This window comes from Meleagris gallopavo, chromosome 23 (assembly GCF_000146605.3).
Source record: "Meleagris gallopavo isolate NT-WF06-2002-E0010 breed Aviagen turkey brand Nicholas breeding stock chromosome 23, Turkey_5.1, whole genome shotgun sequence".
NCBI lineage: Eukaryota > Metazoa > Chordata > Aves > Galliformes > Phasianidae > Meleagris > Meleagris gallopavo.
In genome coordinates this window covers 4822389-4838117 of record NC_015033.2, presented here as the reverse complement: position 1 = coordinate 4838117, position 15729 = coordinate 4822389, and the positions used below count along the sequence as shown (strand labels likewise).

At 51.1% G+C, this 15729-nt stretch overlaps 1 protein-coding gene across 1 annotated transcript; it reads left to right on the top strand.

The window, feature by feature from the left end:
- Positions 1–1837: 1837 nt before the first annotated feature.
- LOC104914208 (ephrin type-B receptor 2-like) lies at positions 1838–15365 on the top strand. The gene is made up of 2 exons (XM_031556679.1): positions 1838–2544; positions 14639–15365. The coding sequence occupies exons 1-2, from the start codon at positions 1890–1892 to the stop codon at positions 14653–14655; spliced, it is 672 nt and encodes a 223-aa protein (XP_031412539.1). The 5' UTR covers positions 1838–1889; the 3' UTR covers positions 14656–15365.
- Positions 15366–15729: the final 364 nt, after the last annotated feature.

The following is a 15729-nucleotide window of genomic DNA, read 5'->3' as shown; positions in this document are numbered from 1 at the left end:
CATACCAGAGGAAGAAACTGATTTCCTTATATTTTGTCCACAATTCCTCCCTAAAAATTGGGTAAATCCTGTTTTTCTGTCCCACTAGCACACCAAATTTATTTATGGAAAAGAAAGCAAATGCTCCTCCTGCATTCTGTGAGGATGCTCTCCTCCTCCTCTCCTTGCAACGGTAGCAGATTTGCAGCCACGGCTGATCAGAAATGGTTGGAGCTGTTTGTGGATCTTCTCTGACAGCCTTCTGTTCAGCTGTTTGTTAGCCTTGGTGTGCAAAGAGCAATCTGTCTCTCATCTCGGGAGCCTCCCTTTGGAGCCCTGAGTGCAGGGATGTGGTGACAGCAGGGCTGCACTGTGGACAAGTCCTGCACCCCGGGCAGGATCGTGCTCTGCACATTGGATTTCATGTCCATGGGAAGCTGTTTGACTTCCATTTGAGCAGGTTTACAAACAAGCTCGTGAACAGCCATTCCACCTGGCTGGATAGCCTTGTGGAAGCTTCATAAGCTTCCCCAGACCTGCCCTCCTCTCTCCTCTCCCCACTGGAGGCTGGAGTGGAGGGAGGCACAAAGGGTGTTGGGGCAGGGGAATCTCATGTGCTTGCTCTCCTCTTGTTCCATTGACAGTTGGCATCACACAAACGTAAGACAGAACGCAACGTTCATGGAATCGCAGAATGGTTGGGTTGAAAGGGACATTAAAACCTACCCAGTCCCAAGCCCTGCCATGGGCTGGCTGCTCCCCACCAGCCCGGGCTGCCCAGGGCCCATCCATGGCTTTGGGCGTAGAGCGTCCACACTTCTCTGGCAGCAGTGCCAGGACCTCCCTGCCCTCTGAGTAAAGAATTTCCTCCTGACATTTATCTTGAATCTCCTCTCTGTTAGTTTAAAACCACAACCCCTTGTCCTATCACTATCAGACGGCATAAAAAATTGATCTTCCTCCTGTTTATATGCTTGCTTTAAGTACTAGAAGGTGATGATGAGGTCTCCCCAGAGCTTTCTCTTTCCCAAGCTGAACACCCCCAGCTCCCTCAGCCTTTCTTCATAGCTGTGTTCCTGCCCTCTGAGCATCTTCCTGTTCCTTCACCTGCACCTTCCTCCTCCCAAGGTATCCAGCAGCATATTGACCTCAATCGTAGGCATCCTGATGGATTCCTATGAGTGGGCATATCCCATCTCTGACTTGCTCTGAAGTGTCTCCCCCCCTATGAAGGGTGGAGACAGCAGTGAGAGCTGAGGGATCGGACAAAAGGGCAGAGAGCTGAACAGGGCAAGTGTGCAGAGGGCGCAGGTATGGGTATGTTGTAGCTGCCTTGAGCTCTATGGAGGCTCCTCCAGAGCTGCAGAGGGGCTTTGCTGTCCCACTGGCACCCTGCACCTTGCGTGGCACTCAGGCTGCAGCCTGGAAGGAGGTTTTACAGTCATGTTATAAAGCGGGGTCTGTCTGCCACGGTTGTAACCGTAGCGGCACCGGTGGGAATACATCTGCTGAAGGCATCGTGTTACTTAGCCATGAGGCTCTGCAGCTATGAGGAGGCCTCTGCAGGACAGTGTAGCCGACGGGCGAGAGCCCCTGCTAAAGACATTACTGCTGTAGATGGAGTGCATGGCCCTACAGTGCCCTGCCACAGCCGGACCACATGAAGGGAGGTTTTGCCATAAAGCCACCGGGGTGCTACGTGGGTCAGACCCCTCTGGAGACACGTAGGGTTGGAGTGATGTGGCGGTACGACGTGGCACAGCTTCTGCTGGGACAGCATGCCTGCATGGTGCCTGAAAGAGGCAGAGCAGGTGGGGACCCTGTGTTTAATCCTGTGAATGTCAGTTCAGCTCCACTGACTGTTTTTGTCCTGTCTGCAGTGGGAAGAGGTGAGTGGATACGATGAGAACATGAACACCATCCGCACCTACCAGGTGTGCAACGTCTTTGAATCCAGCCAAAACAACTGGCTGCGGACCAAGTACATCCGGAGGCGAGGAGCGCACCGCATCCACGTGGAGATGAAATTCTCCGTTCGGGACTGCAGCAGCATCCCCAACGTCCCGGGTTCCTGTAAGGAGACTTTTAATCTCTATTACTACGAATCAGACTTTGACTCTGCCACCAAGACTTTTCCTAACTGGATGGAAAACCCTTGGATGAAGGTAGATACAATTGCTGCCGACGAGAGCTTCTCGCAGGTGGACCTTGGTGGGCGGGTGATGAAGATTAACACCGAGGTGCGCAGTTTTGGGCCTGTCTCCAAAAATGGTTTCTACCTGGCCTTCCAGGACTATGGGGGCTGCATGTCCTTGATTGCGGTCCGTGTCTTTTACCGCAAGTGTCCCCGTGTGATCCAGAACGGGGCGGTCTTCCAGGAAACCCTTTCGGGAGCGGAGAGCACATCTCTGGTGGCAGCCCGGGGGACGTGCATCAGCAATGCAGAGGAGGTGGATGTGCCAATCAAGCTGTACTGCAATGGGGATGGAGAGTGGCTGGTGCCCATCGGCCGCTGCATGTGCAGGCCAGGCTACGAGTCGGTGGAGAATGGGACCGTCTGCAGAGGTAACCCCTTCTCTTTGCTCCTCACGTGCTCATCTCGCTGCTGTGCTTGCATTGGTGCTTTGGAGGCTGTGATCTGCAGGCTGGGAGGGACCTCTCAAGGGACTTGGCTTCCTCTCTCCATTGGAGAGGCTCTGCCTTAGCTTTGGGTCTGCAGAGCCCAGAGATGCTGTGCAGTCGCTGCTGCCTTTTGTGCTCCCCAAGAGGGGCACTCAGCCACTGAGCTGTGCCTCTGCTCTGCAGCCACCTCCCAGCAGTCTGGGGCTGGGGTGGAACTGGGGAACAAGAGAAAGTGCAGAGAGTCCAGAAGAGTGGGAGTTTCCTCTTTGGTTGCACCTATGCTTGTCTGGATGTGTGTGTGTCCGGTAGTGTGCTGGGTGGATGTGCTCAGGGGTGCTGGGGTTGGAGAGAAAGAGGTGGAGAAGTGGAAGAGCTGCAGAACGGGACAAAAAGAGCAAAGCAAAGCAAACTGCAGCATTTGGCAAACTGATTCTTCCTCCCATTTGAGCATCAAATCCCATTATGGTTTTGATAGCATCAACGCACTGAGCAGAGCTGGAATTTCTCTGAGATCAATTATAGATATGTCAGTAGGCACTGCAGAACTGTGCAAGGAAGGAGTTGCTTCTCCTCTCTGCCTGCTGCAGGAAGGGGTGGCTGGGCAGCACCAAGCAAATATGGGGAAGGTGCTGGTGATGGGAAATGGACATTCCAGAGAGGGGAATGTCTGGCCACGCTTGGTTGGGACTGCAGGCTGAATGGCCATGCTGGTTCCTCTGCCATCACACCAGCAGCAGCAGAGCCATGCAGTCACAACAACCCAGTACCCATCTTGAGCAGGCAAAGGTTGTCCTGGGGTTGTCCTGCAGGACCACGCTCAAGGCACTCTCCTTGCACCCCGTGGGCTCAGTGGGGTGCCTCAGTGCTGAGGGATGCCCTGGGCCCATAGCAGGAGAAGCTGGAACAGGGTCTTTCACAGGGGCAAGAAGTGGGGGAGGACTAAAAGGGAGTCTGAGGAGGATGAGAAGAAATGTAAAAATCTGAAAGTGATGTAGGAATTACATGTTGAGGCCAAAAGAACAGAAGTGAAGCCTTTTGTGGAGATCTTCCCTTTACTACATGGCTTCTCCTTGGACTGCTCACCTGAAGGGACGTCCACCTGCAGGTCCTGCTGTGTGTGAGGACGTTTGATATCCTTGCTTGAAACTGCTGCTTGCTGGGACACCATGTGGCTCTTCTCTCCCCATTAGTGATGACCAAGAGTCCTTCAGTTGCAGCAGGGCTGGGGCTGCTGAGAGTCCTGCTGCAGCACAGCATGCAAAGGGAGCCTGGCTAATCCCAGATGGATGTTTTGCTACGCCCAAGTGGAGCATTTGTAGCAACACAAGGAAGCCAAAATACTTCATGTCAGCTTTTCCATCTCGAGGTTTTTTTTTTTCACTCCAGCCTTGCACAGTGCTTTGCTCTGATACAGCATGAGTTTCATGACTTGCACCGCTTACCCAAACCCAGTGCCAGCCCAGCCAAGGGTCAGTCCCTTCGAGTGCCCATTGCAGATCCCATTTTTGTCAGCCAGAAAGGAAAGGGGCCGAGGTGGAGGGAGAAAGCAGAAGGGCTGTCTCTCCTCTTTGTGCAGCAGCAGGATTTGGGAGGTCCGGTACCTCAGCAGCTGTTTCTGCAGCCGGTGCTGGCGCGCATGCAGCCCCATGCTCCCCACTGTCATCAATCACGCCGTGGCCGGCAGCGCGCCGTCTCCGTGGGGCAGCTCTGGCTGTGGGGCTGGATGGGCCCAGGGCTCTGCAGCAGTGGAAGGATTCCTCCACTTCCTATGGGACACATGGGGAGCCACCGGGAAGAGATGGCACATCCGCTCTGCTCTCAGAGGGGATGGGAAGGGGGTTCATCTCTTCAGCTGGGTTAAAAGCACCCTGGGGAGGGACCTGTGGGTGCAGTCCTGCATCGCTGCCCCGCTGCTGTTGCACCCCTGCCTGGTACCAGTCCCTGCTGCATGGGCAGCATGTGAGCCTCCTGGCTTGGGGGACTTGCTCGTACATATGGCGGGCAGGTTTTTTTTGTGTTTTGAAGGGTGGGAGGAAATCTGGGCCCTTTTCCAGAAGCAAAACAAAAGCAAATCCAAACTGGCTCTTGGAGTGAAGTGCTCTCGCACGACTCAGTAGGCTGAACGGGATGTGGCAAGGATGGCCCACGGGTGCTGCCCTGCCAATGGGCCTCAATGCACCCCAAGCAATGGTCAGCCCGGCCCCTCAGTGCAGCTGCAAGCACTGGAAGGAGTTGCTCATTTTCTCTGCTGGGCTTTTCATCTGGCTAATACAACGCGAGCCTGCTCACGGCACTGCACACAAGGGATATTTATGGAGGAAGTTCATGCATCTAACAGCTTAAGCTCCTTTAAGCTTGCAGCCCCAGCACAAAAGGATTTGGGGGCAGTTAACAATTCTGTGTGGTTAAGAGATTTTCATTTTGCTGGGCCCTGCTCGCCAATCCCGCAGGGCTCTGCACTTCGCATCGCCCCTCGGCCGCACACTGCCTGCCCCGCTCCTCCCGCTGCGCTGCCGGGGGCCCCGCACTGCCCAGCCCCGTCCTCCTGCTCCCATGCTTCACCTTCTCTTGCTCTCTGCCTGCATCTTTTTTTCTCCATCCCCCTGTTCTTTGTCTGGCTGCTTCCCCCCTTCTCCCCCGCCCGTCCCTCCCAAGCAGCATATTAAGCGCATTTCTGTCTCTGCCTCCCTTATTCATTGGCTCTGCTCCGCAACAGAGGAGGCAGAGCCATTGTGCTCCTTGCTCTCTCTCTTTAGCTGGACGGCAGTCGAGCACTGCCTTTGCCTGCTCGGGGATGGCAGCTGCTGGCTGCTGAGCTCTGCTTCCATCTCCAGCTTCTCTTCCAGCTCCAGTGGACTTCTGGTGCAGTGGGCAGCCTCTTCTTTATTGTGTTCCTTTGAGCATGGGGAGCCTCGGTCTTGACGATGGTTCTGTACTGCAGAAGGTGGTGGTGTAAGAGACCCATAGCATTGTCTCTTAAGGTCACAGTTGTTTCTGAGCTAGAGCAATAGCAAGGTGCCTTACTCCTGCTCCTTCCCTGGTGTGGAGAGCTGGGATGGAGGATGTTGATGTCCATCTCCATTGACCCCACAGTCCATCTCCACTAACCCAGCACTGACTGAGCCTCAGTCCAGCTCTAAAGGCAGAGGCACAGCCTTGGAATTACTGCTGGAGCTGGTGCATGGGGCAGCCATCCCTGTCAGAGGCTGCAAAAGATGGTCTGGATTGGTTCTTGTAGGTATGGGACCTTCATGTGGGCTCTGTGAAGGGTGTGTTCCCACTGTGTTACGGTCACGTCCCATACAGACACGATGTTTTGAAGGTAAGCAGCTATTTGTGGCTCCATGCCTGCTTTGGTTCTGGGCCTCCACAGATAATGCAGGACCCAGCCAATAAATGGTAAGGCCCTAGGGTTAATTCAGTTCTTACAGGAAGCATTCCTAGTTGAGCTAGAGCAGATACAGCCAATTGTGATATAAACGTTTCCAGAGGAGAGTTATCTTAAATGCTTCCAGTGGTCTTCCTGCCTCCTTACCTGTCCCCTGCTGCCTGGCACTTGGACCTCAGTGAACTGTGTCCGTCGGGGCCTCTGTTCCCATACTTGTGGTTGTTTAAGGGTAATCCCTGACCCTCTGCCCTCTATGTGCTGAGAGCTTTTTGGCTCTCCCCAGCCATCCAGTTGGCAGAGCCTCCATGCCATGGATCAGTGAAATTGAGTGCTGGAGAGGGTGCTACCTTGCTCCATGACATTTCTCCATACCATCTTCACGTCCAAACCATCACTTTGGTGATGGTTTTTGGCTGTATTCTTTTGCACAGCTGTTTGCTGGGGCAGGACCTCATCCTTTGCAGCAGGACTATGAGCGGAAAACCACTGTGGCCTGCATCCTTTTCCCAGGAGGCATGATCTGACATGTGTTTGTATTGAAATGCATGTGGCTTGCTTGTACCCATCCAGATTGCTGGGTGTCAGTGACCACCATCTTCAGTGTGTACCATACTACGACTTCCATGTCACCAGTTAACTTTATTAGGAACACTTTGGTCTCTCTTCTGGGTCACTGATAAAAATGTTAAACAGCCCAGAGCTGTGAATCAAACCTGTTGGCTCTAGTAGAAACAGACCTGCTCTCTGTGTATTCCCCGCTTAGATCTCAGACCATAGCAGCATCAGCTAGCCAAGTTTTAATGTGTTGAATATGTGCCACAGTGTCTGCAGACCCTCTAATTTCTGAATCAAAATATCATGCATTCCCAAGGGAAATGCTTTTCAGAAGTTTGGGTGCATTGCATTAACGCTGTTACCTCTCCCAACCAATCTTGTAATTGCATCAAAAACCATGTGAGGCTAATTTGCCTTAATCTGTTTTCCATAAATATACATAGATTGGCACTGCTGTTACTGCGTTCCCTTAATCCTTCACTGACCGAATCCCATCGCTGGCACATCATTATTTGACTGGTACCCGTGTTGCAGTGGCAGTCCTAAAATAGGCCAAACTGCCTCATTTAACAAATAGCTTTTTCCTACATCTCTTAAACATTGCACTATTTCATGGCATATGGAAAGTGAACATTAACTGTCTGCCGGTTCCTCAGCCAACTCTTCATAAACTCGTAGGTAGATGCTGTCCTGACATACTGATTTAACAATGTTTAACTTTAGTAGCTGCTATTTAACATCTTGAGTTACTGCTGGAATGGAAAGTATTTCACCATCCTCCTATAAGATGATTACATCACCTGGCTTCTTCCCAAGTACAAAACAGGAATTTGTCTGCCTTTTCTACAAGGTTGTTGACAATTTGAATGCTCCCAGCCCACAGTGGCTCTGTGTCATCGTGGATACTATTCTTTGGGCCTTCTCCCTCTGCTGCCTTTCCATCTGCAAAGCAAGAATTAGGTGCCTTTCTTTCCACTGCTCTGATTCTTCACCCTACTTGCTGACCCCTCCACGCTGTGAATCCAGTCAGGGCTGTGGTAGGGATTGTAGCTGCTTTGTATTAACCACCCCAAGCCTGTTTGGTGCACCGTGCAGCAGAGGCAATGCCAACCTGTGCTTTGTACATTTCTGCATCCCATTTGGGCATCTGGAGATTGGAGTTGAGCTGGGGCAGCCAAAAGGGCAAGGAGGAGTCAAAGAGGTGGGGCTGAGGCTTTTGTTTCCTGGTGGTCCGAAGCCTCAAGAGGTGATGGCCTGGCAAGGAGGTGCCCAGGTGGCTCAACACAGTGGCATCTCTCAGGCTGTAAGGGACCTCTCTCTGTCCTTTGTGCTGAGGAAGTGTTGGAAGAAGAGATGGGTATCTGAGGTTCAGTATTGGAAGAAGGAATGGGTCGTTCTTGTGTCTTGTGTTGGAAGAAGGAATGGGTATCTCAGGTCCACAATTGGAAGAAGGGTTAGTTCTCAAGTCCAGTGTTGGAAGAAGGGAGGGGTGTCTGAGGTTCCAGTGTTGGAAGAAGTGGGGGGTAATTCTCAAGCCAGTGTTGGAAGAAACGATGGGTAGTTCTTGGGTCCAGAGTTGGAAGAAAGGGTGGATATCTGAGGTTCAGTGTTGGAAGAAGGGATGGATATCTCAGGCTCGGTGTTGGAAGAAGGGAGGGGTTTCTCAGCTCCAGTGTTGGAAGAGAAGGAGTGGGTATCTCAAGTCCAGCAAAACCCTCTGGGAGCCATCCCTAGGATTCTCAGAGAGAGAGGTGGAGTTGTGCAGTGTGCACTCATCTCCCTTAGGTTGTGGCTTCCCTCTGCTCCTGCATCACCCATGCCTTTGTTTCACAACTGATGCAAAAGCGTGGTCCCATTGGACACCTCCACGTGCACAGGCTGTGCCCAGGGCCTGGAGCCCTGTAGTAACACAGGGGTTTTCATGGAGCTCACATCTGTGAAGATGAGAAAATTTCCCCTCACTTATTTTTGCACATGAAGCAGCATTTTGGATCAAACATTGCATTCCTCTTCTTGCTACACCCATGTGAGCTGGGAATAACTGCACTGACTCCTCTGGAGAGCCGAATTTCTTCCTGCTTTTCCTCACTTGCCCTCATAGGCCTCCTATTTTTATTTTTATTTTTCTGAGAAAACTGGTAAACATTAACAGGAACTGGAATAAATAGCTGGGATTCTGGCCCAGGCTCCTCACTCACTGTTAACATATAATAAATAGAAGGTGCTTGGACCGGTAGTTTTTAGCTTGAATGGAGGAGCTGAGAGATCTGAGGGGGCAAAAAGGCCTTTCCTATGGGCTCAGAAGTATGGAGAATCTTTGTGGGGAAAGCAGAAGATATTCTTTGTTGTCTGTAACACAGGGAAGACTGGAAAAAAAATGCTGGTGTTGAGCATAGTGTTTTTTGTTTGAAAATTGGGCCAAAACCAAGGGATTATTTTTAACTTTTAATTTTGGGAAATACCCTCAGACATTCCCTCTGCATAGAGAGCCACTTATTTAAAGTCGGTGATGTCAGATGAACACTCTGTAAGAGAACTGTTATTTTACTTCGGCTGCACAAGGTAGAAAACGTACAGAAAATTTAATCTAGAAACCATGATTAGCTTAATTAGCTCCAGGGAAACTCTTTATTGTTCCCCATATGCCTTAGCAACATAGTATATCACTGGAAAGTATGCATAAAAGTGCCCATAAAGGTTAGGAAATGGAATCAAAGTGTTTCATAGCTAACACGATTGCTGTGTTATGTAGACCAAACTTCAAACGAGGTGAAATTAGTGTTGGCCGAGCGAAATGCACACTTCTGCATGCTGTGCTTTTTGAAGGAGACCTGGGATTTGGTGACACTGAGCAGCAGGGCTGCGTCCTTGTGTGAGTGGGAGTTGTGATTGAAGCACCATCAGGACAGAGCGGCGTGAAGGACGCGGTGCAAACAAGGAGAAGAGCTGTGAGAGCAGCACAGTGCGTCTGAGCCGGCCCTGCATCGCCGTCGTGTCTCGACATTTGGGGAACCGGTGTCTAAGAATGGAAAGGAAGAGAATAAGAGCTTGAAGGGTGTTAAAAAGAGAGCAAACAGGAAGGGAGGGATGTGGGATCTGGCCACCAGGTGCTGCGAGGCGGGACTGCAGAGCGGTGCCATATGCTTTGGGTGAGCTGTAAGTGCCTTGGGAGTGCATTTGTCAGCGGAAGAGGCCCTGAGCCAGCACCTCAGACCTCAGCACTGGGAAGCTTCAACACAAGTCCTTCCCCAGGTATACAGCAGCCCCAGTGCCTGCCTGGTCCTCAAAGACAGAGCTGTTCCTTGTTTGGTGGGTTAAAATGACACTAGCATCATCCTGCGGTCCTTGGAGGCAACCTGGGATTATGGATTTAGGACAGTTTACCTCCAGTTTACAGTAAATGCGTATTATCTTTGCTCCCTATACCAGAACCGGAGACTTTGCAAAAACCCAGTTCTCGTGGTTTCATCTGGCCAAAGGAGCTCTGACTGTTGCAGCCTTTGCAGAACAGAGAGCAGCTCTGAAGCTTTGTGTGCATCCCTGTGGCACCACACTGTGTTGCAGCACAAAGCCACACGCCACTGCGGTGCAGCATTACAATAGCTTGGATATTAGGAAGAAAAATCTCAGAAAGAGTGGCGATGCGTTGGAGCAGTCTGCCCAGCAGGGTGGAGGAATCACCATCCCTGGAGGTATCTGAGAACCACGGAGATGAGGCACTGAGGGACGTGGTCAGTGGCATGGTGGGGACGGGTCGGGGGGTGTTGTCACACAACAAAAGGTTGTTTTGCACTTTGAGACTCTTGTCACATTCAGAGATCGTGGAAATCCTGTGGTCAGGAAGACAGTTGTTAAGCCTGAAACCAAAGATAGCAATTTCTGCTCCAAACACAGCGATCCCAGGAGTACTGTGGTTGTTACACCTGCAGCTGTGACAGGAGGCAGGAGCAGTGAACAGTGTATTGACACACGATAAAAGCTCTATTCATCTCCAACTATCAAAATGCACAAACCCTCGAGATGGTTGAGAATTAAAGTGCAGCCCATAAACCAGAGTAACATGGGTGCTTTTCTCCAAATGGCAGTTCTCCCTGTCTGGATGGCTTTTGAAGAGATGGTGGTGACTTCTGAAGCGGCTGCAGCAGCAGATAATATTTGTCAAACAGCAAACAGCACACTCCATTAAATGCACGATATCTGCCTTTTTATGGCATCAGCTCTCCAGGAGGTTTTCTGCAGAGATGTGGAAGTGGTCTGTGCAGCATCACAGGCATGTTTGCTTTCAGACAGCAGCCAGTGGTTTCCATCACGCTGTTCCACCTTTCTCCCTGTCCTTCATGAGAGAACACAGCGTCTGCACCACCCTGGGCTGTGCAGTGTGTGTGGATTCTGGCTTGAAATACTTGTGTGTGGATCACCAAGGGACAGGCTGGGCATAAGGCTTTGTTTGGCATCACATCCTTAACCAGGGGTCTCAGTGGGCTTCATGCTGATCTGTCTTGAGGCATTTCGGTGTCAATTCACTCTTTCTGTGAGCGCTGCCACTCTTCCCCTTTTCTGTATCCCTCATGCACCAGTGACAATTTTCCAGACACGTATTGGTCTAACCATGATAAAGAGCATTGCTCTGGCAAATTAGCTGCCCATTTCTTCTAGATGCTTAAGTGTGCTGTCTTACAGATGGCTCAGGTGCCTACAGCACAGTGCTTGGTTTGCAGGGAGGTGTGACGAGGGAGGAGGCGATGCCTCAGGCTGCAGAGCCAGCGAGGTGCTGGAACTGCTCTTGTATACCAACCAGCACCTGGAGGATCCCCAGAGCTGAAGGCATAAATGCATAGGAAGGGTTTGAATTTGCAGACTTTTCCTGGTAACACACTATGGAGTGAGACAAATTAATTCTGGCCCTTTTGGTGTGCAACCCTACTTAATAAATCAGGAATGGTAAAAGTGGGGAAAAGAGGATTAGTTGAAACATTTGGGGAATGACTCACACCAAGATAGGCTTCTCATTCACCGTTACCTGCTGTGTACCCCAATTACAGACTAAAAAATGCCTTAATTCACCACTGCATTGCCTTTGCAGAGCTACCTGCAGTCCACAGTGCGCCTCATGGCATGCAGTGCCTCTCCACCCTTCCTCTCATATGGAGGAGCCTGTAATTTTCAGTCACCTTCACAAGTACAGTGGTTATGCCATTACCATCACTTACGTCAGCTCCATCATTGATCCGTGCTATAATGTCGGTGTTTTACTTCCAATTTACACCCTGGGAATGGACCTGTGGCACCGACTGAAGAATACGAGAGGTGGTAGCTGTTGGTAGGAAAAATGTCTGCAGACTTTCTCAAACATGATCTTCCAGCTGCTGCTAAGCAAATCCTAGCCTGAGGACCTGCAAAAGGTCTGTGGCACTGCAAATGGCAGGGCAGCCCTGTTCACCTCCATTTATTTCTTACACCGGTTGCTCTGATTTCTAAAAGAGGATTAGGAGGCTAGAAGAGGAACTCTATCATGCTACTGCTTAATCGTGTTGTCACCACGAGTATGGTTAATTTGCAAATAGAGTGACAAACGTAAGTGTATGTATCTTCAGGATACCCTATAATTAGAACTGGTCTTTTTCTTGCTTTTGGAAAGGTTTTTTGCTGTCTGGCTCCGATGGAACCGATCCCAGTTTGTTTTTGTTTCTTTTGAATCAGAGTGCTGTTGCTCTTTCCAGGATTTCCCAGGCAGAAATACGTGCATGGGGAACACGTGTGGGATCCATCAAGCCCTCTGTGCAAGCACTTCACACGTGATCCGTGCACGCTCAAAGGCTTTGATGATATTTGGGTGTATCTGATGCTACACACCTCAGCAGGAACCTCAGCAGGGGTTTGCCCATATGCAGAGCTTGACTTTCTGGAGCTCCTGGCTGCAGGGCAGTTATAATAGAATCATAGAGAGGAACAGAGGGATAGCTATCCCCATGTCTGTCTCTGCAAAGCTGCTTTCCCTCCTAGAATTGTTCCTCTTGATCAGCTTCACAAAATTCCTGCCGGCATGTTAATGATTGGACTTGATGATCTTAGAGGTCATTTCCAATTTCAGTGGTTCTGTGGGTCTGTTGTTCCAGCAGCTTGGCTCGTTGCATGGGAAGAACTGTGCCTGGGAAAGCAACCAGTCACTGGTGGGGTTTGAAAATTAACAACTGCATCTGCCAGATTCTTCACCTAGGATGCTGCAACCCTGGCTCTGCGTACAGGCTGGAGAACAAGAGACTGGAGAGCGGCCCCCAGGAAGGGATATGGGAGCTCTGGTTGATGGCAAGTTGTATGTGAGGCAGCAGTGTGCCCTGGAGGCCTGGGCTGAAGTCCCTTGGGTTGTAGAGCCAAGAGCAAAGCAGGTGGAGGAGAGGCCCCACGGCAGCCTGCAGCCCCTCATGGCCCACAGCTCCTCACAGGGAGCAGAGGGGCGGTGCTGAGCTCAGCTCTCTGGTGACAGTGACGGAGCCCAAGGGAATGGCACAGGGCTGTGTCAGGGCAGGGTCGCAGCGGGGGTTTAGGGGAAGGCCCCAGCGCTGGGGCCGTGCCAGCAGGACACGCCTGACCCGCAGCCCAGCCGCGTGCGCACACACTTTGGGGGAGCGAGATGGGGTTTCCATGGAAACCAGAGCCATGGTTTGCTGCACACCGTGCTGGAAGGCCAAAAGCAAACGCGTGGCGGGGGGAGGAGGCAGAGTATTGCGGGCAGCGGGCCCTGCCTTGGCACCCTCACACCAGGCGCTACAGGCAAAGAACCTGAGCTAGCACACCAGCCTTGCAGCTTGCTAACAAGAAGGATTAATTAACCTGGGGGCAGCTCCAGGCAGCTGCAGGCTCCCAACGTGGGCACACGTGGCTCAGGTTGCTGCAAAGCACCGGAGTTGTTGTTGTGGGGATACATCATCCTGCTGCGTGGTGGCTGGTGGCACTGCTGCCCATGTCTGTGCCGTCACACACCGAGTTGCAGCCCGTGGGCCTGGTTGTGGCTGCAGCAATGCTGAGTGCTGGAGCTGCTAGCAGACTGGGAATGTCTTTTGTCAAAGCTTGAGATGCCTCCAACCTCCTTTAATTAAAGACAATTACTGCTTTCAGCCCCTCTTCACAGCTCGGCTGGGTTGTTTGCAAACACACAGCTGCGGGAGTCTTTGTGCCCCTCTCAGAGTCCCGCTTCCCTGGAGACGCACAGAGGTTTCGTTATTGCCAGCATTACTGCTGGCGAGCAGCAGAAGGGAAGGAGGCTCCCAGGCAGCTGAGTGATACTGAGGTGCACATGGGAAGCTCTGCAGGGCAGCCCACAGCAATGCCGCCCGGCCATGTCCAGCCTTCCAAGCATTGCACGGTGCTGGCATTCACAGCAAGAAGGGCTTCTGCCATAAGAGTGAGGAGAAACAAAGGAAGAGTGGATGACAATGGAGAGGTTTGGGCTGCAGCAAAGGCATCTCTTGCTAGGGCTGAGCGGATAGTGTGAGCTCTCTGTGTTTCCTTTTAAGTAGTGCTCTGCTAAGTTAGCCCTGACTTTGCATCCTGGTCTAAAGAGGCTGCTTTGCCTCACTGCAGGAGCTGCACCAAGCAGGCCAAATCTGCACTTTCTTGCCTGAACTCAGAGAAAATGTGAAACCTCCTGCAACCAATAACCCCTCTTTCTGTGCTTGAATAACTCAGAGGCAGCCAAGTGAGGGCTGGCGCGAGAACAAGCAGCATCCACAGCAATCCTCTGGGATGCTGTTTCCAAAAATATGAGCCTGAGCACAGTGGCTGTGCGTGAAGCTGTCTCGTAGCCCCAGCTCTCCTATGGATCTTGCATTGTTCTGCAGGGAAGCATCTGACCCCAGATGCTGCGGCCAAGGGCATGGCTTCTCTGTTTTCAGGTGCTAATGGTCTCCTCCGGGAGGAATCGGAGCAGGAGTTCCTAGCAGGCAGGGCACTGCATGCCTTTGAAGCGTTTGGTTGTTAAATCCATTGCTGGGGCCTGAATGGTAAGTGCTCAGTATTCAGGCTCAGGGGAGCTAAGATCCTTTTTGAGCTACTAACAGTCTGACACTGCTCTGTCTTCTCAAATTCATTTTGCAGCTCCGATTCCCTGGTGAACACTAATCACTGGGCTGAGCACGAAGGGAAACGTTCGCTACAAATGGGAAGCCCAGAAGCTGTTTCTCCTTAAACAGCTCTCCTTGGACATCTTTGATCTGTTTTGGGATGGCTTCTGATTCAACGGAAGACACCTGAAGGCCAGCAGGAGAAAAATGGCAATGAAGGGTTAGAGCAGCCTCCTAGAACAGGTTTATTGCGCATACAGATGCCATGCTCAGTGCGGGATGCACAGGGTCAGACACCTGTTGCATGTGAGCCCAGGGCTTCAGAGCCAATCTGAAGTTGCTTACACTCCTGTGGCTGCAGCACTGATGTCTGTGGGATGCTGGACACAATCCATGGTCCTTAGTGCAGACCTTCCTGCTGTCATGGTTGACTATGGCTGTTCTTAGCCCATAAGCTGTGGCTCAGCAGAGTAAAGTTTGGTAGTTCTGTGCAGACCAAACACATCCAGGAGGTTTCTGCCAGAGAGTTTCCCATGCACGCTGTGTGTTCAGATCTTTCCAGAAACATCATGGTGTTTTATCAGTTTGCAAACATCTCTGCTGTTCAGACAGCAAGGGAAACAAGGCATGGATGGAGTGCTGCTTCCTCCTGTCTTCTGGCACACTGTTCATATTCTCAGTGCCTGTGCTGTCTTGTGGCTGTAAGTTATGCAATTTAATGATGTGCCGTGTTAAAAAATACATCCTTTGTTTTATGCATGAGGCTTTTTTTTAATATATTTTTGACACTGTATTCTTACGCTGTAAAAAATGGAAAGCAATCTTTTCCCATTCGTGCCTGCTATGTTACGGATGGCTTTATATACCTCCCTGAGTTGTCTCTTTACGAACAGAAGGTCCTCATCTGATAGACTCACCATATGGAAGCTGCTCTGCATCCCTAATCAGTTTTATCATCTTCCTCATGACCTTGGCTAAGGGTGGCCACCACTGCAAACACTGTTCAAAATGTGGCTCCATGCAACGGCTTAATAGCATTCTTGTTTTGGATTGGGTTCCTTTCTTAATAATTCCTTACATTTTCTTTCTCTCTCTCTCTCTCTTCTTTTTCTTTTTTTATTTTTT